Source organism: Odontesthes bonariensis, chromosome 12, assembly GCF_027942865.1.
Source record: "Odontesthes bonariensis isolate fOdoBon6 chromosome 12, fOdoBon6.hap1, whole genome shotgun sequence".
Taxonomy (NCBI): Eukaryota; Metazoa; Chordata; class Actinopteri; order Atheriniformes; family Atherinopsidae; genus Odontesthes; species Odontesthes bonariensis.
This window is the reverse complement of record NC_134517.1, coordinates 32,972,916-32,997,521: the sequence shown is the minus strand read 5'-3', so window position 1 is coordinate 32,997,521 and position 24,606 is coordinate 32,972,916. Positions and strand designations below refer to the sequence as shown.

General features: G+C 38.8%; 1 protein-coding gene across 1 annotated transcript; it reads right to left on the bottom strand.

Annotated features, from left to right (window-relative positions):
- Window positions 1–11,258: 11,258 nt before the first annotated feature.
- On the bottom strand, window positions 11,259–22,870 carry LOC142396257 (melanoregulin). Its single transcript, XM_075478810.1, has 5 exons — window positions 22,597–22,870; window positions 22,192–22,447; window positions 18,926–19,016; window positions 14,517–14,683; window positions 11,259–13,532 (listed from the first exon to the last, which is right to left on the bottom strand). Exons 1-5 carry the CDS (start codon window positions 22,671–22,673, stop codon window positions 13,455–13,457), a joined length of 669 nt encoding a protein of 222 aa, XP_075334925.1. The 5' UTR covers window positions 22,674–22,870; the 3' UTR covers window positions 11,259–13,454.
- Window positions 22,871–24,606: the final 1,736 nt, after the last annotated feature.

Here is a 24,606-nt window from a genome sequence, read left to right as displayed (position 1 = left end):
AAGTTTCAGAATATTTTGTTTTGCCCCAAATATAGCGTACAAATAGTAACATGAAAATCACTGCAGAGCTGCACCATATAGAATCAAAAGATGTCAAAAGGGAAGGCAATATCCTACTTTCTACGGACAAATAAGATGAGAATCTTTCAGTTACAACCCACAGAGACCTCAACCAGCTTTTATCCTGCAACAGATTATAAAAAGCGCAAAAAGAAGATGATAAGAAACAAAGCAGCTGCACTTATAAAGCTGGCTGTGAAGTTTCAAAGCCAAGGGTTTGTCCAGAATGAATCACCATGAAGAAGTGAGTTCAGGATCCTGTCTTTTTACTCTTGGTGATGTAGTAATTTTATAAAACTTCTAATTACACATGTAAACTTTATCTCAACTTAGTTTCAGTCCAACAGGATGTCAGTGAGAATGTGAGATCTTTGTGAGAGGTCTGGAGCCAGTCATGGTTCATTTATGATGCGAAAGGCTTTATGAATCATAGCCAGCAAAAACAAACCAAAGACTCCCTCTCTGTCTTGCCTTAAACACCCAGATCCCTTTGTGGGTCATTACAGGGGGGGTTTCATATACGCAAGTCATGTGTCAACACCTTCTTGAGGTCTTACAGAGTGGTGGGAAAGAGCGAAAAACACAAAAAGAATACAAAAGTTTGTGAAAAGTGCCTTAAAGCAATGCATTGCCTCGACTGGATGAAAATGTGAAAAATGGTGTCACTGCAAAAAAATTTAGCTTTCAGCTCAAGAAAAAATTGGATTTGAAGCAATCAGATGAACTGTCATGAGGTTTTTCACATGATAGAAGGATGTGCCGGTTAAAAATATGAAATATGAAGAGCAGACAAGCTCCTTCTTTCCCATCTGTATCTATTCATCTCTTGTTCTTCTTATGGCCTTTGAGATGTGGTTTTAGAATCTTTCCCTCTCTACCCTCATGTCCAAGCAGCTGACTCTACTTTCCTCTTTGCCCTCCATTCCCCTGCCTAACCGCCGTTGAGCTCATGCTCTATCATTTAACCATACCACACTGGGAAAAGCCTTCCTTTTGATGCATCCACCTCTGTATATGTGTGTGTGTGAGTTTGTGTGTGTCTAATGTGTTCCTCCCAAAGGGAAGGGAGGAGCATCGTTTTTGAGTCAGATAGGATGCTGAGCCATCTGAAATGCTTGCGGACAAACATCTACACGTACTAACACCCACACAGGAGCACAAAGTCACAATGGAGAAAACATACACAGACATCCATCTGAAACAATCATTTAATTAAAAGGTTGAAACTCGCTGACTTACCTTGGTATGATAACACAGATGCCATGTAACCGCAAAATAAATGTAGCAGTTGGAAAAAAGCTAAAGATGAGTAAAACTCCTTTCCAGAAGAAATTACCTAATAGATCTATCCTTGGCATAGCCAAAGTAAACAGAGCTTTTCTAAAACCACATGGAGTAACAGCTTGATGGTCTCCTTTGAAAGCAGATGCTCTTATTTTTTCTTAAACAGTCAAAATCGCTCTGAATAGTACTAGGACTCACTTACAAATGTGTGAACACATATTATGTGTGATAATATTTGTTTTTTTCTTTTGTCAATCCAATTTTTTTGGTTTATACAGCTGTTTTCTTTTCTTACTTTAATGTATGTGCAGATGGTCTTCAAACATTATTTTCTACTAAAGCTTGTGAATCATCTGAAAATTTAATAAAAAAGTTTGGTCAGGAATATATTAATCACTGGATTTTCAGGAGGCCTTTCAGGTGATTTCTGTCCATTTGGGGATTTTTACTTTGATTGTTTTTGCTGATTCTGTACATGAAATGTGCTATACAGATAAATTTGATTTGATTTGATTTAAAGGACAGCAGTATTTAAGGGTATTCAGTTCAATTCAGTCAAATTATACTTTATTAATCCCCAGTGGGAAATATATTACTGTAGTATAAATTATCATTAATGTTACAGTACTACTGTTATAGATAAATAAAATAATAAAAATAAAACTTTCACACCAGAGCTTATCCAAAACTATGGTACGGACTGAACAAGCGAACTCTGCTCCTCCTGAAAATGTGGGTCTTGGTTCACTTGCAAGTGAACCCTCATACGGTTCGGTTACAGTGGGAAATGCAAATGGACTATCTAGTGAGGCAATATTTTGCTCAGTGTCTGTGTACCCACAGCAGCTTTTGCTCTCCGCTGTTTTTTTCAGAGCTGCTGCATTAGTCTGTACAGAGCAACATGCTGGACAGCTTGCTGCCTCGACTGCTGCTCATACTGGGCAGCTTCTTGTGAGAAAGTATTTAGGTTTAAACATAAAAGTAAAAACAGAAACCCCAAGACTGCCTAAATTTGCTGCTGCTTTATTGTTTGTTTTTGTTGTGAACAAGCCGGCTGAAGGGGATGGATTTCCGTTTTCGGTCCTGCCCAATTGATGAGCCTGGTTTTCATCTTTATGGTGCTTTGTTCCTTCCTGGTCAGTGCTCGTTTCAGGCAATACCGACCCAAACGAGCAGCTATTGTAACAGCGTGACGTTCAGGCAGTCGGGTCCGCTTTCAAAACTGCAGTATGAAATGTTTCGGCATTCCCCACTCAATCGAACCCAGTCCTGGACTGTGAAAGCATCATCAGAAATCAAAGTGTATCAAAGAGAGCTGTGGCAGAAAACAATGGGTTGGGATGTTGTATCTAACATGGACAAGAACTCAGCCAACAGTTCAACTGGGATGCAGAGACGCTTTCTATCAGATATCACACTTCCAGGATTACATCATCTGTTGTTAACAAACACTGCAGTCCCTCCTGCCTTCCTGGCTGCAGTCTCTGTCTGGCTGTATAGTTATAAATCTGAGTAGAGAGATGTTTGAGTTGTCTCTGCAGCCATGTCAGTGAAAAAAAATTGCCTTCCTTATATTATAGCTGTGTCCTTATCTCAGTTTATCTATTTTATCTGACAGTGATCTCACACACCCATGATGATCAAAGGAAGAAATGGTTTAAATTTCCTCATCATTTCTCTCCATTTTGTCAGTGCTCTGCATCCTAGATGTCAGCTGTTTAACTTATCTGTATTTGGGATCTTATTTCAGGCATTACTTGGGCTTTGGAAATCTCAATCAGCGTTTCAAACATACAAGCAAGTCTCCCGTTACCCTGGTAATACATGATAACAGATGACAGTAAAGTGTGTCACAGCTACCAGCAGAAATCATTACAGCAGCACAGCATCCAAATCAGCATGGAAAATTGTTTTAAAATCTGTAATTCCACAGTCAAAAATCTCAAAAAGATGCCAGGAAAGACAATTTTAGATCTCAATATGTATGATATGAATAAACAACTCTCTGTTAAGTAATTATTGCATAAATCTAATTTTGTATTTACAATCTAACTAAACTGTTTATGTTTTGGCACATCTATTGGGCTGTTAAGACCCTTTTTGTTGCCTGGTTTTGTTGTGGAGACGTCCTCTTTGAATCATGCCCACAGCTACAAAAGTGAGATTAAAGAATTCTGAACCACAACTATTCTTTTCTAATTAACAGAAAACTGGAGTAATAAGCTACACAGGGTGTGTAGTCATAAAGCATATTGGAAAAGAGTCAGACAGGGAGACAGGCAGACATTGAGTTGGCCTTGGCTTTCCCCCTCATTTGAACCCTATGAGTTTATGGCAGCTGTTTTTCAATGAGCTCATAATAGTGGAAGCCCAGGATTTGTCATTTTGTCTGCTTTATGTGTGTATGCTCAGACCCACCAGAGTGGATTTCTGGGCGGTGAGTCACAGAAAGTGGAGATTGTAGAGTCAGGCAGATGCATATCCCAATGTCCCAGAGCAAAAACACCTCTCCACCCCCTACATACAGACACATAGAGGGCCAACAATCACATCAGACATTTAGTGTGAACACTAGTGTGTGCATTTGTCTGTGCCAACTTTTACAATCAGAGTAAGTCTTGCACTCATGTCCTCTATAGAACTCAGCTATTACTGTTGTACTAACATGTAGGGTTTCAATTATCATGATTGCTGATAAAACTGTTGTTTTACTTTCTTTAAAATTATGGATGTATAATGCTCTGAAATACACATTTTGAAAACCTTTGTTCCCATTGGGGAAACTGAACCCTCTGAAAGACACATCATCATCCAACTGCACCATAGAGGCCCAGTCTCATCATTGTGAGAAGTAACCTTCATGGAATATAAACTCCCAAATGTAATCATAATTAAAGAGGTGCCTTTTCTAAAATACATGTTCTAGCTAATGTTAAAACAGAGTGAAGTAATGATGGATGGACAGAAAGAAAAATAGGACACTTGTTCAGACAAGAATCGGCTCTGAGCAGATATTATGAGTATATGGTTCATCAGTTTAGCTTGACGACGCAACCCTGTAAACATGTTTCCATATCTTGGAAACAGCCTCTCCTCCAATGTCCACCATAATGACAAGATCCAGCGCCATCTTAAATGCAATGGCACAGCTTCCAGACATCTAGAAGCCAACATCCTTCATGGTCAAGACATCCAACAAGAAAGTTAATGCACAAAGCAGTGTTTTGATACAGACTTGCTTCAATGCATCAAAACCCTCAGTCAAACTACAGACAACATCTTTGTCAGTTGGGAAGTTCTATCGATGCTGCCTTCTGAACATCTTAAATGTCAGTTTGGAAGACAGAACAGCCAAAGCAAAGCATACTGAATGAAGCATAAACAACCTGTATTAAAGCCTGTGGCTTCAAAAACCAACTAAATTAGAGCAAACATGTTATAGGTATGACAGAAACCTAAATAAGTGCAGTTTAGATTTTGATTTAATCAGGATGAAGGGTGATTTAAGGCTTAAGTTTGTGGGTCCTCTGCTGCTCTGTGGGTTAGGGTTAGAATCCAAGACTTAAGCCCAAGTTGCTAAACAACTTCAGTGCCACTCTCAATAGGTCGCAATTTATGTCTTGATGTTTGGTTTGTAAAGTCACGGATGATGCCACGAGTGCAGAAAATAGAAATGAGAATACTAGAGGTCCCAACACATGGTAGATAATTCAGTTTAGTTTTTGCAGCGACATGAGCCTTTCACGTGTCTCAAAGCTACACAATTCAGTATCTAGTACTGTTGATTGCATTTGTCAATAGTGGAGGGAAAGTTGCAAAGTCTGTGGTTTTATTTAAACATTCTTTGCACTGTCTTTATAGTCAATAAGCCAGTGCATAACATGTGCACATTTGGATGTTTATTATTTCCATACCAGAGTGTTTAAGGAAATTACTTAACAACATTTTTTCATATGAAAACCATGTGTTTGTGACATATTTCTAAAGAGTAATGACAAGAATAAATCACTTTGCTCACCTCTCATCCCAGTATAGTTAATTGCCTCAGGGACTGCAGTGACATATGACTGTAATTGCAGGCTCAAGCTGATCGCAGGACTTTTTGTTTATACTTTACTGTACTTTACTCCCTCACTGAGCTTTCTTTAACTATTCTAATTCACTGCATCATAATTACATAAAAGTACTTGGTTGGAAACTAAGCTAAGGAGACAGACATAGAATATGAAGTCAGTGTTGTGTTCCGACCAGGCCAGCGGGAGATAGAATCATGGATTCAGAATTAGAATTCTATTACTATTCCAGAACCGTTTCTGTGTACTGTTCCCTCACAGTTGTGGCTCATTCATTCCAATGTCACACACACACAAACGTGCACCCAAGCGTGATGTCTTAAGGACAGGACTGGAAGGGATGGATTATTTCAAGGTGTGAACAGCATATACTTATGCTGTATGGTGAGTATACCTGTCTGTGCACCCTTATGTTTATACTCCCTGCTGGTTTTTAGTTGTATTTCATTATCTTTATAAACAAAGGCAGAGCTGCTTTTCCGTCTGGACCATGATTACATGACATCAGTTAAGATGTGACAAAAGGAGATTCTTCTGTACTTTGGTCTGTCTGTATACAATTTGTATGTCATCAGTATATTGATTCATGTCAAACACACTCATGCTCACGGTGGGTGAGCGTGAGTATGTTTCAGCATGAAGCTGTTTCGTGGTGTTGTCTGCTGGCCAGGTAATTTGGGTGAGCATCAGGTGAGTGTTGACAGATAACCCAGCCAGGTGAATGAATCACTGTCTAACTGTCTTGAAAAGAGGAGAAAGATAAAGATGAAAGAATCTTAGAGTCAACATTGTGTAATCACTGTTATCTTCTTGTGTTTGTTTTTTTTCCCCTCCTTTTACTAAAATTTGACTAAAAATATACGTAAATACGTATCAGTACACATTGCTAACTTTTCAAAACTTTGACTGGAGACTGCTTACATTTTTGTTTGTTAAAACTTTCAAAGCCACAGCAAGTGCAATGATCAATCATGTGAAAACATTCCAACTGAGAGAGTGTGTGGAGTGGTTTCCATACATAAAGCTTAACTATTTAACCAGAACTGTTTTTGAGACAGTGATAGTTGCCAAGCAGCAGATATAGTGGAAGAAAAGGAAAAGGAATGTTAATTACCCACAAAGTGGTCTTACATGAAAATATAAAAATATGAAGTAGCGATGCAGCAAACATCTTTGGATTAGTTACAGAGATAGGAAATGCACATTTTTTCAGTTCACTTGGAAGTAATGTATTTCCGCTGGAAGTTGGAAGTCTTGTTTGTCTCTTCTAAGCCAAGAAAAGGAGATTTTTATGCTGTAAATTAAATTTCGTCCAACAGCACCTCGAACCTAAACAGCCTAGGGTTTTTTTTTATTCCCAAGGAACTAAGAGATTATTTCAACACCAGGAAAGGTTGCATTTGCACTCAAGTCTTAGATACAAGGGAAGATTGGTTCAACTAATTTCACTGAAGGGTGTTGGGGCTGCCATGCTGTTCACAAAGCGGCCCATAAAGCAGTGAAAGCTTCAGCTGTATCAACACACTTATATAGATTTCAAAGAAGTTTGGGGGTGTTTTCATTAGAAGATAACCACTGTAAAACAACCAGATTACTGTTTTACTGCTCGTACACTGTCATTTCTTGTTGCAATCAGAGCTGTCTTTTCCCATTAATATTATAGCTCGCTAAACCGCCGCACCTATGTCTTTTCAGTTGATAAAAGTGGGCATGACTAGTTGAGTGTAAATGTTCTTTTAACAAACTATAAACACAACCATTCCTGTGGCATAACTGAAAATGAACCAATTTTATGTGGTGGAAACAAAATGCTGGGAAATACTTGACCAAACAGAAATGTTTAGCGCTGTCAGCTGCACAATGGTCGTTTAGGGCATTTTCAAAAGTACTACCTCCCCAATGGGGCCATTCTTTGGGATTTAATTTCTAACGAATAACTGTGTTTAGCCCAATTGCTTCACTGAAACTGGAGCAGGTCAAGGAAAGCGAAGGACCCCCCCAAAAGACCAGAATTCCTGGAAAAGGTTCCTGTGGTCTAGATGCAGCTTTATGTTTTATGTATGTTTTTAAGACAAGCAGTTATATCTATCTAACCCTCATAATGAAGTTTTTAAAAAAAATAATGTCTCAAACAGGAACTGAAAGTGGATTCAATCAGCAACTGAAACTAAAAGTTAAGTTTCAAACTAACGTGAATGTGGAAAGTACCAGGTCATGTGTATGAATCCACCACCAAGCCTTCTGACTTCCAAAATTTGGACAGTTGAATCTGACAATCACTTCTTTCATGATAGTATGACAAAATTCCCTGAGACTGTACTATGTCTCTAAGCAACAGCACTCAATGTATCTCAGAAGATCATGAGGAATACACATCATGGGTTTCAGTTCAGTGGGCATGCAGTCAGAGTTCCGGTCGAGCCACTGATGATTGGTGTGAGCATCTGTTCAAGAAAGAAACTGTAGTGATTTTGGATGCTGAAAAGAAATGTTTTGCACATCTTTAATAAGAGGATGAACAAGCCAACACTCGTTGAATAGCCTGTTTGGCAGTTTTGAGGGAGAGCATTGCCTTAACAGCTGTGAGATCACTTAAATATCCAAAACCACATGAGTGAATGCCATAACACACACACACACACACACACACACACAAACAGCACATACACACAGCTGCACCTGGATGAATCCTTTACTCTCATGTTAGCGTTGATTATCGGTCCAAACAAGGACCTGTTCACCTCATGTGAATGAAATTAGTGTTCCTATAGTCAGCTGTAAACTTGTATCAGCTTAAAACCTTGAAAGATGGCTTGTTGAAGCCAGAATAAGGGCAAAGCAATGCTGGCAATTTAATTATATTTTAAACCATAGAACCATTACAACTTAAAGAATAACATCATAGCTACAAAGCAGTTTTAAATTCAGGGTTATCTTGTTTAATTGTGCTCAATTTGAGGAAAATAAATCAAGATATTTCAAGAGCATTGGTGGACTCGTGTAATTACTCCACCATTGATGACCACAGACATGCTGCACACACCCTGCCCTGCCCAAATAGTTGCTCTGTGTATGTGTCTAAGCAACATTTCAGTCTCTAAAATGCAATTTTAAGAGCATCTGTTAATCTGGTGAGTTATGGAGTGCAGTAAATATTTTTTTCAAATGTTACCATAAAATTATGAAGGAAGAAAAGAAAAAGTGATTATCTATGCTGGAAATGTTCAGTTTAGAAATAGTAAAAGCAGTAAGATTTTAAATAGTTTTGCATGAACATTAAAAGCATTGCTTGATTTTGCTTTATGATTTGTTTTGCCTTCTGGCTATGCCATTAAGATGGCTTAGACTAGCATAAAACCTGAATCTGCTTTCTCTTATTGACAATATTGAAACGGCAGTAGGTGGGTTTGACTTGAAAGCAGCACAGTAATGCTGCTTTTCCTGAGCAGACTCCTGACATCTGACCTTCTGTCTGGAGTCACACAGGTCAGCACATCAGGGCCTGGTGTATTTGTCCAGTTCTCTAAACATCCGTTGCAAATTATTGAGTGTGCGTGCACACTTATCTATAAGTTTGTCAATGTTTGTTTGCATGGGTGTAACACTGTCTTATCAGAAATCACCCTCGGATATAAACAATGGAAGCTTTGAGGGGTTAAAGTGGGGCATCTGGGGAAGTATGTTGTCTGATCCAGTAAAAAAACCAGAGCGAACCTGTAGGTCTCCGATTTGAGCTGAGAGTGGGTAAATTAGATTTAGACCTGAAAGATGTATGTTTGATAAGCTTCTATTCAAAGTAAAGTGCATGGCACAGAGAATAATCTTTTCTGTTCTTCATCTTACTCTGAAAAAAATCATGTAATAACAAACTATAAACAGATGGGAACAAAAGCAGCTGATGGCAACAGATTTATGACGACAATATCATGAGTATTTATGATGCAACAAATCGACCAACATTAACATCCATAGAGGATGGCTAAAAATGTATTGGGACTCAGCCACTGAACTATGTGACTAGTTCTAACTTGTTTTTCATTGCACCAGTGGGCGTATGGTCACCCTGTTTGTTCAAACTTAAGTGTTAAAGGAATAAACATATTTAAAGTTGACATCTTTTAACTGTGTTTAGTCTCCTGTAAAATGGTATAAATAAATATCTAATAATTACTCACTGTTCTTAGCAGTGTGCATTTGGTTTGTTAATACAGTCTGTGCTTTCGCGCTTCTGAGTCAACTGTGTAGCCTTGACAGTCAAATGGAACAGCGATGTAGTCCATCGTCACAGACTTTGACATATTTTTTCTAAATCATTAGTAACTACAACAAAGCGCTTTGTATGCTGATACAAAGATGAAAGGACTGACCTCATGCGTCTTGGTTGTGTATTAGAAGCTTTCTGCAAAGTAAGATTTGGCTGAAGAAATAGTATACACTGTCTGTGTTTATTGGTATCCACGCACCAAAGGGAACAACAAGACTTGGAAGCATCTGGAAATCAAAGAAACAATGACTATGTTTACATAAACAGCACGGTTCAGACAATTGTTCTTATTCGATTATGACGATTTTCCAATCGTGTTTACAGCAGCTGCATTTACAAGTATGTGACAAATAAAATACACTTCCTTTTTATTCTGTTTTGTGTATTTGGATACAAGACAAAATGATTGGTTATTACCAGGTCTTAAAATTAGGTAAAATACAACCTGAGATGAACATCAACACATTGCATGTTACTCCAAGTTTTTATTTATTGAGCAAAAACTAAGCCAAAATGTACTAAAACTCAGTCTCTCACGTTGTTGTGGATTCTCAAGGCCCACTCCTCTAGCATTAATTCATAGATCCATAGATAGGTTTGCAGGCATTGTTTATGCACAGCTCTCTTAAGGTCCCACCACAGCATTTCAATCAAGTTGAAGGCTGGACTTTGACTGGACCATTGCAATAGTTGTAAAGTTGCTGGTCTGCTTCAGATCAAATCTGTCCAGGGTATACCCTGCCTCTCGCCCAATGGCATCTGAGATAGGCTACAGCCCTGCTGCAATTCTGAGAAGGATGAAACGTGTATGTAAAATAGATGGATGGATGGATGGGCCTGGGAACATTTTCCTATCACATTTTAAGACAGATTTATTAAATTTGACTTACCCCCTGCTGCGTCCTGTGAGCCGAGTTCCAGCCTCGTTTTGGCGTTGACGAAGGTAGTCTGGCTAGTTGGCTGGAGCTTAGAAAATAAAGCGTTTTGCTTCTCAAAACAATATGCATTCAAAAGAGTAATACATTTGCATCACAAAATCGTCCATCCAGAAAAAGTCAGACCTCACAATCGCTTGGCGCTATTTTCTCTCTACCTCCCTTCATATCAATGAGTTCAGCCACCTGCCGACAGCTGCGCCTGTTACGGTGTTTGCTGCTCAGAAGCAGGGGAGTGCTCGGTTTGCACTTCGGTCTATACGGTCTACACAGCCCGTGGTGATACAAAGGGAGATAAAATAGTGCCAAGCGATTGTGAGATCTAACTTTTTCTGGATGAACGATTTTGTGATGCAAATGTATTACTCTTTTGAACGCATATTGTTTTGAGAAGCAAAACGCTTTATTTTTTAAACCCCAGCCAACTAGCCGGACTGCCTTCGTCAGCGCCAAAACGAGGCTGGAACTCGGCTCACAGGACGCAGCAGGGGGTAAGTCAAATTTAATAAATGATATTGCTAATATGAGATGTCATACAGCTTCATGTCAAAAGAGGCGAACTATCCCTTTAACACACTAGAACGCTCCAGACCAGCAAACTGCCAGAACTCCTATTTTTAAAGAAGTGCTCAAACGCGTTGATGACAATTGATCAAGTGCATTTATTTAGCAATTATCCCAACATGTCAAAATAAAGTGTGAAATGCCTAATTACCCAATAGGACAGACGGTTTATTCCGACAAAACAAAACAAAAAAAAAAACAACCAAAAGACTGTTTTCTCTCCTGCCTTTTTCTGTTCCTTTTGTAGATGTTACCCCCCTAACACACAAGCACTCCCACTGGGGATTGGGTGTGTGTCTGTATGTGGAGAATAGTATTTCAGTGAAAGTCTCAAAAATGATGTAAGCACTACACAATGTTGAATGCACATATGCACACACACACAGTGGTTTAATGAGAAAAAGGTGCAAGCAGTACAGTGCATTTCAATGCCGCCATCTCGTACTACTCCCCTCCCCCAAAGTCCCCCCTCTCTTGGTTCCACATCTGTTTCACAAACTTTGGAAGGGGCCTTGGAGAGAACGATATCTGGGTCAGAGTAAACTCTTACTTGATGGGCATGTATGAGCGAACAAGCATGAATGTATGCACAATGTACTGCATTTATTGTCTGAAAAAACTATTAAAACGGTATTTGATCCTTTTAAACTGAGGATGGTGCAATGTGCAGGGTTCTGGTTAAAAGCCTGAGTGTGACATTTTGATTGTATTCTGCATGAATCTAGCAGAAAGTTAAGTTCAGAGGGTGATTAAAAAAAGGAAATTTGATTTTTCATGGAAAGACTACATCAATGATATAATTCACATACACACATTTATATATGTATATATGTATATACGGTATATATACATATATACAATAGCGTTTCAAACTCTGCGAAACTGTGAAACAGTTGAGCCTTTTGAAATGTGTCTCAATGCTGCCACCCTATGGATAAAATAGCTGACACACCTTGGAATGGAGCCAAGTTAAATATGAGTAAATACTGTATAAAGAAAAGTAAATGGAAAAATTAAATACAATAAAGAAACAGCCCATATCAGTTAAAATGCATAGGGGGAAAAGCTCTGGAACATGTTTTTAATGAGAGAAATGAAGACATTTAAATGGACGGCCTACCATTTAGGATAGATGTCATAAACATGTTTCTGCCTGCAAAGAGTTTTTTAGTTGAAACCTTTATGTAGGTCCATGTGTAAAAGGACTAAATAGGACTTATTATGCATTACAGTGCAACAGACATGCTGTCAAAGTTACATTTACACTTCTAAAATAAAGATAATAAATCAAAAACATTGAATACACTACTTTACAAAAGTCTTGAGCCACTCCTAATTTCTTAATTTATTGCCAGGAAAATAGGAAAAAAGTGCAATAATTTAGTGAAACATGTGCAAATATGAATGTGATCACAGTATAAAAGTCTTAAACAATTTGTACAATTAAAAAAAGCCTTAAAGTCAATATTTGGTCTGAGCTCCTTTATTCTCCAACAGCCTGAACCCGTCTTTAAGTAGTCTTCAGGAATAGTTCTCCAGGCTTCTTGAAGGACATCCCAAAGCTCTTCTTTGGATGTCGGCTGCCTTTTGTTCCGTTCTCTGTCAGGATGACCCCACTCTGCTCTGGGGAGGATTCATCCCTCCATCAGACCTGTTGCCACTGATTTTTAGTCCACTTCTTGGGACATTTGGCATAGCTCAGCCTTTGTCTCTTGTTTCCCCTGCCTAACAATAGCTTCTTGACTTGACTTATTTGTTGTAGACAGTTTTCAAGACTTTCCACCTCTTGTTTTTTTCCATCACTTGTCTAGTTTCCTCAAGTTCTATTTGAAGAAATACTGAGATATGCCAAGAAACAGATTCCTCTGAAAATGGTCTGGCTGAATATGTGTGAAAAAGCAGCCAATATCCAACGAAGAACTTTGAAAGATGTTCAGAAAGCCTGGAGAACTATTGCTGAAGACCACTTTAAAAGATTACAAGGAAGTCTGGCTGCTTGGAAACAATTAGAAAAAAAACGAGGGTTGACTCAAGACTTTGCACTTTGCTATATATGACAAAGTATGTGGACTAAACAACAGACTTCAGTCAGTCAACATAGCAAACAGTAGTTGCATGTTAGATGAAATTAGTTTGCACAGTTAAAATAAATGATAGAATGTGGTATATACACTGTGGATTAAAGGGAGTTCAGTTTGTAGAACTGGTTAACGTTTCAAACATTTTCTTCAGGCCAATTTAACCTCTGTATTTTTTCCCGTCTGTTTTTGTCTGTCAGCCTTCGTTTTTGGGATATTTTGCTTTGGCCAGTCTGACAAAGTCCTCTGCACTGTCCAGTGACACCAGCCGGTCCTGAAGGAGACATGAAGAAAAAAGACGATTTTCAAACATCAGGCCCTTATCATGCCCTACCTCTCATAGGATTTTTAATGCAATCTGATCATTACTTTTTTAGTAATCCTGCTGGCAGACGGCGAAAGATGCAAACCATACCAACATAAATTCTGTGGTGTAATAAAGCATTTGAGAATGGCCAGTTGGAAGTGACAGTGGACGATAGATACATCATAGGAAAATGGAGGCGTGACAAAAGAGCGGACAAGTGAAAAGAGTGAAATAAAAGAGGGGTAGCAGACAAGGGGGCAAAAAGAAATGAAACTATTTTCATGTGACACACAAGAAATACTTTTTATTGACTGTACAGAATAGTATGGAAGCCCAGAGTGGACGTGGTACATATAAACGTTTTTTTGATGGTTTTCTCAAGATAACGAGATAATTATCTCGTTATTATTTCAATGAAAGGGTAAATAGATTTAAAGTAAAGGAAAATGGGTACACCTTTGCCAGAAATATATATTAACACATATAAACAGGGGTGGATTGGGGAGAAAAAGTGGCCTTGAAAACCATTGGTAAATTAACTTGTTATCTCGAGAAAACGATTATAACGAGATAATTATCTCGTTATCTCGAGAAAACCATCAGAAAAAAGTTTATGTACCACGTCCGCTCAGGGCTTCCGTAGAATAGGAAATATGTAGCGTAATGAGACTTCTCAGGAGAAAATTCTGGGAAACTGCCACTAATTGGATAATAAGTGATAAAGAGCTGGGTTTGTTTTGGCTTTGCAGCCTAAGGATGGCCTGTTTAAGTTGAATTTAGTGTTGTATGTTGGGCTCCAGAGAAGGAATGCAATGCCTGAACCCCTCCTCCAGTTTAATTCTAAATGCCTTCATATTAAGGCTAAGACTACACACTTCAAGCCAATATCAATGTTATGAATATAGCTTGAATATATTTTGGTAAACAAAAGCTGCGCGCATGCATGTATACCATGACGTAGAGGTATCTGCTGTGGCGTTCCGTTCCGGGGGGGAACAGAGAGGTGTGGTCCAGCAGCTGTTTCAACAGGTTGGAAGCTTTGTTAAGATGTTCTTGATCTCGACTGAACTGGCTCTGTCTGTTCACACACAGCAGGGAATCCACCTCACACTGATAACCTACAGGGACCCAGAGAGAGGATTAGGAGATACAGATTGAAAGATGCAAGGCAGTTGAGGAAACATACCAAACTGTCCCTTTTGGTGAATTATTCTATTCTGTTTTATGATAGGAACAGTCCACGTGTTATTAAACATCTAAATTATACCTGAATTGTATTAGATTTACTTGAGCTCCAGAGTGCTTGTTTTGTTCATGCTGGGGCACTGCCACACATTGCTGACATTCTGAGGCACTATGAGGACAGGGGATATCTTTAATGACATTTGAGCTCAGCGTTCACTGCAAATGTAACTAAAAAACTAATCATATAAACTAAATACTTAACCTGTAAAGATACAGACTGTAAAATGATCTGTCAGTGCAGTAAGAATATTACAAATGGTGAGATTTCTTGAAACCTGCCTAATAGAAGAGCAAGCAATCCCTTTAAATTTGAAGTTTAACCCTGATTTTAGGTCAAAACCACTTTTTAAATTCTTTTTTTAATGTTTGTTTGTCTTTATTTGTGGTATTTGATCTTAAACCAGAGCTTTGAAACATTAGGCCTTTTCTTAACCATTATCAAATAGGTGGTTATCTGAACCTTTTGGTCATTCAAGGCTCCTTACCAACATTTCGAAAGTGGCCATAATGAAATGGACACTGAGCATCATTTATGACAATTCTCCATACTGCACCCACCAACACTTAAAGACCTTACTTCAAAACAATGATGACAATACATTTTCTAAGGAAAAACGAGTTATAAGACACAGTAATTTTGCATAATACAGCTTTTAGTTTCAGCTTTACATCAGATATTGTGTACTTTTTTTGTTTTTTTTAATGTTAATTGAAGAATGTTTCTGCATTTAATGAAATGACCTACAGATATTGTTGAAAATGGCTATTATATAAATGATTAGACTTTTTTACAATTCCATTCATGTATCATCAATTTTATTACACAAATTCTGGTGGCTTGTCGTATTAAGAGACTATAACTGTTCATTGTATTGTTATATTCAAATTCATCTTTCATAGTATTGATAGATAAAAAAGCTCAACTTTAACTAAAATCTTACGGCTCTTAGTAATATTTCGAATCAGCACCATTGTGGCTTAACCCAAGCCATTAAGGTATGCGATAAGTGCAGGTCTGCAGCCAGACTCTCTTGACCGAGTCTGATTGTTTCTTACAGAGCTCTCATTCATGGTTGCCAATTGTTTATGAAATTCAACACTGTTTGCAGACAATCAAAGCTCAGAAACCACAACAAAAGTTCAAATGCAACAAACCTGGGGTCCGTTTCACGTAGCAGGTTCAACCAACTCTGAGTCTATTCCTGACCTCTGAGTTGATCTACTCTGAGATAGAAAACCCTGAGTTTTCGGTTCCAGAAACGCTGATTTGAGTGAGTTTAATCAACTCTGAGTAAGTTCACCTTGAGTTTAGCGCGTGCACCACAACTTTAAAAAGCCAGCATCAATGGAGCCCCGATTCGACGAGTCACCTTGGCAACGGGGAAGAGGAGGGGCTACGTTTTTCACCAACCTCGAATTGGAAATCTTAATGCGCTCATACGGCGAGTTTCAATACGTTTTTAGAAATAAGTGCAACACCGTTGCAGCAGCAAAAGTGTAAGTTTAAATATAGTCCTTTGCAATCACAATAATATTACAGGGAAACTGCTTGAATGGTAGCCCATTCATTCATTTCATTTAGGTGCAATCTCGCGGGGGAGAAGCGCACTTGGCAGCAGTTTAAGACAAAAACATTGTTCAAACAGGTGAGACCTCGGCATGGAGGTACCTCATTTTGATCATGTTTTACACTGTAAAATAAATATTAAGTGGCTATTTGACTGTGCAGTTATTTTATTCCCAACATAATGCTGTTTTCACACACATAAACTATGTATTCTCATCTATACCATCCATCCATCCATTATCTATACACCGATGAATCCGTCAGTCGGGTCGCGGGGGGGCTGGAGCCTATCCCAGCGGTCAATGGGCAAGAGGCGGGGTACACCCTGGACAGGCCGCCAGTCCATCACAGGGCCACATAGAGACAAACGAGACAAACAACCATGCACACTCACAGTCACTCCGAAGGACAATTTAGAGTCATCATCTATATCATGTTCTGTTAAATAATTAAGCCTATTTAAACTAACACAGACTTCTACTGAGCCAACACAAAGAAGGCAGATGCCCGTAAAACGGGTGGTGGCCACCACCTCTAACGGGAGGCCAGTGGCTGAGGGAGTCCACCCCCAAGACACGAGTGCCTTTATAAAATATAATAGGCCTATATATGTCTTTTTTAAGCCTATTGATACAAATATTTATTTGTCTTTTATGTCTTTTTTTTCTTTTGTCCCAACACATTCTGATGGTGCCGCTCAAAAAGATAATTGTCTGTAAATGCAAAAACATCTATGCGCGGTCTGATAACCATCTCCAACGAATATTTATTTCTCCGCGCAATAATGCTGCACCTTCATCCACGGGATCGTTGTCAAAAGGACATGTTTGTGAAAAAAGTCGCCTCCTACTGTGCCTAATGGACTTCTAGAAGTAGAAGAACTCGCTCTGCTGACTGAATGAATGAGGAAATCAAATGGCGTGTGTGGCTGAAAGACGGCGGAGACAGAAAGAAACTCAAGGTTTCTTGAATAAAACCTGGTCCCGACCAGGTTAGGTTCAGAGAGTCTGTTACTCCGGTAACTGACCGAGAGGTTAAGTTACCTCTCTTTGTGAAACAGGCTAGAGTTACCCCTCTTTCTCGGGGTTGAGTTACCTCCCTTTGTGAAACGGAAAACTCAGGGTTTCCCTCATTTCAGGGTTAACCTACTCAGAGTTTTCACTAAACCTGCTACGTGAAACGGACCTCTGAACCACAACTGCATTGCAAATAAACAGACTGGACTTGAAATTTAGCACTCCCATGAGTCTTTGTTCAAGCCAGCACAAAACTGACCTCAGTCAAAGTCTTTGGTGAAAATAAAATCCCATTTTCTTAAATCTTAGGGTACTCATTTACTCGCATTTTCTTGTTATTTTAAATCACATAAGTAAATGCATAGTTTTGTTTTAATTTTATTCAATTGTTTTATCATGTCCAAAAACACAAAGAAAACATGAAAAAGAAAAGAGAATAACCCAGCAAAATGACCCAATTATGTGGCACAATACAACAAAGATGAGAGCATTTAAGAGATAAACAACATGCCACATGCTGTGCGGGGTTATGTAAAGGGGGTTATTCTGAAAAGCAACAAATCTTTCCGAATAACATAAGTAAAATTTCTTTGATAAACCCAGATGTAAAAAAAAACATTTATGTTTGTGTGGTTTCTGGTACCAGCTCTATAAGTTGAGTCTCTATGGGTTGACATACCTACCAAACCTTATTTTACTTAGGCAGCAGAGTTGATAGATGCTAAAAAGATTGATCTAATAATAATTTAGCCTAAAAGATAATGTGTATCTATCAGGTTTCCCTCCCTTTGCATCCCTATTGGCCTATCAGTGGCAGTACAAGAAACTATAGGCCAGGGATACCCACATCCTGTCCTCAAGTGCCGCTGTCCTGCAGGTTTTAGATGTTTCCCTGCTTCAACTCACCCGATTCAGATCAAATGGATCTCTTCAAAAGATTGTTAAGTTCTCCACAAGCCTGCTAATGGTGCATTGATCTGAATCAGGTGTGTTGAAGCAGGAAAACATGTAAAACCTGCAGGACAGCGGCCCTTTAGCACCGGATGTGGGTATCCAAGCGATAGGTGGTTCCTGAACTTCTTTGTCTTAATTGGCTTCATGGACCTGGACCTGTGAGAGTGTGATCGTGTCTGGTAAAGCTTGCAGGAAAGATTGCCACTTCAGTGCTGTTCACCACCTCCTTTTTACTAAAGTTTTTCCTAAATGTTTCCTTTTAGATTTTAACTGCAGGAGAGAAATTCTTATCTAATAATAATTTGATTTTCCAAATCTAAGTATGATTATAAGCAGCTGTTGTTGAGAAGCAACAATCATCAGCTCTAAACAGTACTAAAAACCACAATGTGCCTTGAAGGCCTTGTACAGTAAATTTGTCTTAAAATAGGATCAATCAGACTTTATGGATAGATATCATGGTGTAAATCTTGGTTGGATTTGTTTATGCAGCATGTTTTTTGAGTTCCCTAACGATAAACAGTGGATTGCATGGAGGACAAATGTACTGAAAAAACATGGAAACTAGTGTGTCTCACCCAGCTGCAGCAGGATTTTCTGCCATCTGGATCTGACCTCTCGTCTGGCATAGTGCAAAGTGTGTATATCATAATTCAGCTTCTCCCATTCCTGCACACAAACATACGAGCATATGTGCATAAATATTACTTTATCAGACCTTTTCAATTCAATACAAAAAAAATGTATATAAAACAATATGTTGGCATTGGTTTGTGATAGGTAAGCACCAATTGTGTAATTCTATTTCGATACTGCAAATTATGTGGAAAATGATAATGGACAACAGCTATTACAGATTTTTTAAATACAAAAATATAAATAGCAGATTATAATAACACATTTTTGAGTATTTCAGCACTTCATTTTCCAAAGACCATTACCAACCCAGGGACTTTTCTGTGCTTACACAGCCCATCAAAACTTGTTAGTTTCAGGGCAAAGCAAATGTGACACAACCAGGACACACCAGATGAATATTGGCCACTGTCATTGGTTATTGTTATTCTATGGGCTGATTACAGTCAGCTGGCTCATTTCTCCGTACATCTCTAGTCTGTGAAGCTTCACTCACTGAACAACATACATGCCACTGTGAAGGTAACGTGTTTGTCCTTAGAATGGACGTTAACATTCTTAACATTTTTCAATGTAAATTGACAAGAATTTTTCTACTACTTTTAGCCTATTTTGCCGAAATTTTTGTCATAACAGCACTGCAGAAATTTAAATTTTTGACTGTAGCACTAAATGAAAAGTGAGGGAACCAACAGTGTCAGTACAGTTAATCTTCTGGGGGACATGAATGTGAAATCCAGTCTACATGCGGAGTCGTCCAATAGCTGTTCAACAGTTTTGATAAAAAACAAAACAAGTAAAAAGTCAGCCTATTAGGGCCACTAAATAAAAAGCCAGGCTCTCACAAAAGGCTATGGGATCCATGCTATGAGGATGAGGAAACTCTTCCAAAGACATGCTCAGGAATAGTGCCAGATTGGAAGCTCCACACTACACGCATTGCTAAAAGGCACACAAAAAGTAAACATAAAGAGAATAAAAACATATGTATATATGTATATATGTATAAAAATCACACAAATTTATGATGGACAAATTCCACGGAGCAGTTTCAGAGTCCTGTGAGCTTTTGTTCATGCTGCATCTGTCACAGTCACAGCTCACTGGGAGTGCTGTTAATGTGATCTGAAACACCTACACTTTTCTCTCTATGGCAAGATGCAATTAAAACTGCACACTTAAACCAGGCAACCTCTAAATTTTAGTAGCAGTTTTAAATCGTTCAAAGCTGAAAGTTTAAAGATTACATCATGTTTTGTTTTTTTTGTCTTTTACTTGTTTTTCACTGTTGCAGATGCATTCATAGTTTTTTTCGGCCAAATGTTAAAAACGGTCTCACAGCATGCTTCAGTGAATATACTTTGGGCTGGCCAGTTAGGCTGTTGGCCCACATCTCAACTGAGGAATTCCTTTATCAACACAATGCTCTCTCTGTGTCCTGCAGCATGCTATTCTCAACACGAACATTGTCACATGTTTACCATCATTCTCACAGAAGAGACTGAAATATCTTAGCTCCTCTGTGGAAGATTACTGAGCTGCAGTCCCAACATTTTGAGGAAATTACTTTTTCAGTAAACATGTCTCGTCTGCGGAAAAACGAAGTAAGACTCACAAATAAAAAATACATTTTGAGACTTTCTTTTGAGGAGACAGTAACTTAAAAATCTAAGATAGGGTTGCACATGAATTTCACTATTCAACCCTACACAGCGGTCTAACCTAATGACTAAACAGCCATGTATAAAAAGCATGGCCCAGTTATTGAGTTGGTGTGTAACGGAGCATTTCACCTCTCTGTGTGTTGGGATAATGTGATCTAAATCATTTTTATTCAAAGTGAGCTCTTCCACCAGCTTTGATCCTTCTTTCTAAAAATCTAATGGCTGTCCTTAATGCATATTGAACACATCAAACATAGCACCATGAGTATTCTAAATGTGTGTACAGTCTCTATACCTAAGTGACTGGCTGCTTTCCGTTACCTTTCCTGACTACTGCTTCCAATGACAACTCTGCAGACTAAAGAAACAGGAAGGGATGGCATTCGACTTCCCTATGAGAGAATTTGTGATAGCTATGCCTTCATAAGATGCTACTTCTGACAACATTGATGCGAGGCATCATTTTTTATATCGCTTGGTCTACCTGGTGTTATGCTAACATCAATTCAATATAAAGTTGGTCCATACGTCCGAAATGTCACAATGACACAATAAAGACCCAGAAATTGTAAGATGGTAGCGTTCCTTAACTGTTAGCCATTTTGCATTCCACTTTGAGACCCTGTTAAAATACTGTGACTTCTGCACACTCATTTGACACAGAACTAAATACCAATTAGAAGTTATTGGCCATAAGACTTGTTGTCTCTCCAATGTAAAAGGGGCTTTAAAAACTTATGAAATTAAAAAAAAAAAAATTCAGTCAAATCTCACCCAAGCAGTCTGGTGTATCTGCTGCACTCTTTAAACAGAATTTTGGAGCAAATAGTCAAGCAGACGAACATTTCTGCCCCACTTTTCCCACAGTTACCGATCATGTTGAGTTTCCTTAATGAGATCATTTTGATATCTAATTATTGTGAAATCCAGGTCAGGTTCATTAAGTGATGTGACATAACATGAAACGGAATCAAAGGCGTCTTTGAGAGTCACCTGTGTGTGCCCTCTGCCTCTATTGGATTATTACATTAGAAAACTCCAGTGGACCAAATAAGGACAAGAGACTGAATTAGAAGCACAAGCATGGATTTTCTAAAAGAATCTAACCCTAAAGAAGTCCTGTTTATCTTTGCCCAGAGGTGACTTTCGTGTTGCTGCCATGTTATCTAAAGTTGCATGGAGTCATTGCAAAAGTCAACTTTTGTCTGATTACTCCAAACTTCTGTTCCCACCTGTTTACAGCAGGCACATAGAAAACATGCCTTTTGAGAGATAAAAATTATACTTTGGATGAGTCTTTTTAGCTTAAGGTTAGTGAAAAAAATACACATTTTTGCATGTAAATCTTCAGTAAAGTTATACAACAACAGCATTGTGAAAATTTGCAGCAAATTAAACCATCAAAAAAAATTTCAAACGGCAGATTATCTTTTACTCAGAGAGCAAGCATATGGACCAATTTACTTACTTTTGCATTGAGCATGTATAAGTATGTGTTTATTGTCTTTTACATTGTCTCGTGTGTGCAACATGATTTTTGTCACCTCTGTAGCCTTGTCAGTCTGGTCCCTCATGCTGATAAAAGCCTGTAGCTCTCTGTCCCATCCACGCCTGGTGCAAGAGTCACCATGTCTGATTGCGGTGGCCCACGGATCCGCAGTCTTCCTCTGTTTCTGCTGGTACGCCCATGGGTTCTTCTTCATGGGCAGTGGTCCAAAGAGGCTCTCCTCTTCGGTGTCACTGCTGCTGGAGCCGCTGGATAACAGTTCAAGTGGTCTAGGAGGTGAAGTGGTGTGTGTACTGGTAAGTAAAAAGAAAGAAAGAGATTGAGTGAGCTGAAAAAGTGAGTTTAAAGTAGAATTCTAAAATTAGTTGTATTTTTTTAGTAAATAAAGATTAAAAGGTAGAACTTTTGGGTTGTTGATGTATCTGTGAAGTGTTTCTCTCACCTCAAGATAGCCTTCTTCTCCTCTCTGTTGCGGTTCTGATAGTACTGACAGCAGCAGAGAGTAAAATTAGCACCCATTGCCCCTCTCCAAAAATGGATATCTGTCCCTCCAAGTAACAGTCAGACCGTCTGTCACAGATTTCCCCCAGAATCCTTAAAACATTTAAACTTGTTCAAAAGGAAACATCCAAAATGCCCAGGAGTACACATCCGGTCAACATCCTAACTTGTTATGCTCTTCCCTCGATCCTGGCCAGAATAAGAACCTATCCTGAAAGCTGTCTGCCAATTACATTATCCACGTGAATTGAGACTGGATGACAGCAACACACCAGCACACACACACACACACACACACACACAAACACACGGGGCAGTTCAGGGATGAATGGCACATTTATTCAGCAGCTCTTGATGGTGCAGAGCGTCCTGATAGACGCAGGGCTTTGAAACTTCACTGCTGCAAAACACAGGCTTATTGTCTGTAGTTCAGATGTGGTTTTTATGCTATGATCTTTTAGGTTTAAAAGAAACGCTGGTTAATTAAGTGTATGGTTTCATGCTTGCAGGAGAGAAAGCAGCAGAAGTCTTTGATAAACAGTCACTTGGATCCTTCTCAAGGGGGAGTTTTCTATCACACAAAAATGCCAATCCTTTTTGATTTGAATTAACTTTTATTCTTAATTTGTTGAACTTACCTCAGGCTGATGAAAAGCAGCAGTTGCTCTTTGTCAGTTTGTCAAATCAACTCCATCCATCCATTTTCTATACCCGCTTAATCCGCCGGTTGGGTCGCGGGGGGGCTGGAGCCTATCCCAGTGGTCATCGGGCGAGAGGCGGGGTCCACCCTGGACAGGTTGCCAGTCCATCACAGGGCCACACAGAGACAAACGAGACAAACAACCACACTCACTCCTAAGGACAATTTCTAGAGACACCAATTAACCTAACATGCATGTTTTTGGACAGTGGGAGGAACCCGGAGAGAACCCACGCATACACGGGGAGATCATGCAAACTCCACACAGAAAGGCCCCAGCTGGGAGTTGAACCTGGAACCCTCTTGATAACCACCACACCACCGTGCAGCCCAAATCAACTCTACTTGCCTTTTTTTCTCCTTTCTGGTAATGCAAGCAGCAGCAGGTCTGTCTGCTGGTCTAATTTTTCTATCCAGATTGAACTATTTGATCGAGACTGAGCTATTAAATTGATTAACGTTCCCCATTAGATCTTGATGGCCCCCCAAATGTTTCTCCATCACAAACATCAAGTTGACATATTTATTTTCATGTGAAATATCTTCTTGAATATCTGAAGGGTGGCCATGAAATTTGCTAAATATATATAAATATATATGTATATATATATATATCAATGACAAATTCAGAAGAGTAAGTGTGATTGTGATCCTCTGATTTGTCCCCTAAAACCACTGTTAGGCCAGAATGTCCTTTTGTCCGTATGATTTCAGTTCATGACAAAGTCTGATGTTAATGTCTAAAGTTGGACTGTTTTTTAGAAACAAAAACAATCAGTGATTGGCCATCATGACGAACACACAAATGACATGTTTACGGAAAAAATCTGAACCATTGATTTTTTTTTAGGAAGCCCGTCTTACTTTTTTACTTTATATGAACCCATATACAACAGTTTTTTCAACACCCAAGTGTGATTTCACTTCAATATTTGGTCTACATACATACATGAGCATTCCACTTTTTAGTACATTAAAACAGTGTTTCCCTTGGGATTATTGTAGCAGCAGAAATGTTGCTCATCCCAAATTTTTTTAAAGGCTTAGACAGGCTGGATATAGTTAGATACTGTAGCTGGCTAGTTAGATATAGGCCTACACAATTGAGTAACTAAATGTGTATTGATACTTCAAATAAGTCTTTGATACGTTTTGCTTTATTTTATATTTAACCTACAGAAATAAAATGCAGATGATGGCGTGTTCAACTTAGCCTACCTCCATATGTTTTACCAGGGGTGGACTGGGACA

Bases quoted from the DNA above. Each gene is read 5' to 3' on its own strand.
- LOC142396257 (XM_075478810.1), bottom strand. From the start codon at position 22,673: ATGGGTGCTAATTTTACTCTCTGCTGCTGTCAGTACTATCAGAACCGC. The intron at 19,017-22,191 runs GTGACAAAAATC...GTTTGTGTGCAG, and splicing joins AGACTGACAAGGCTACAGAG to GAATGGGAGAAGCTGAATTA. The intron at 13,533-14,516 runs GTATACATGCAT...TGTCTCCTTCAG, and splicing joins GCAGATACCTCTACGTCATG to GACCGGCTGGTGTCACTGGA.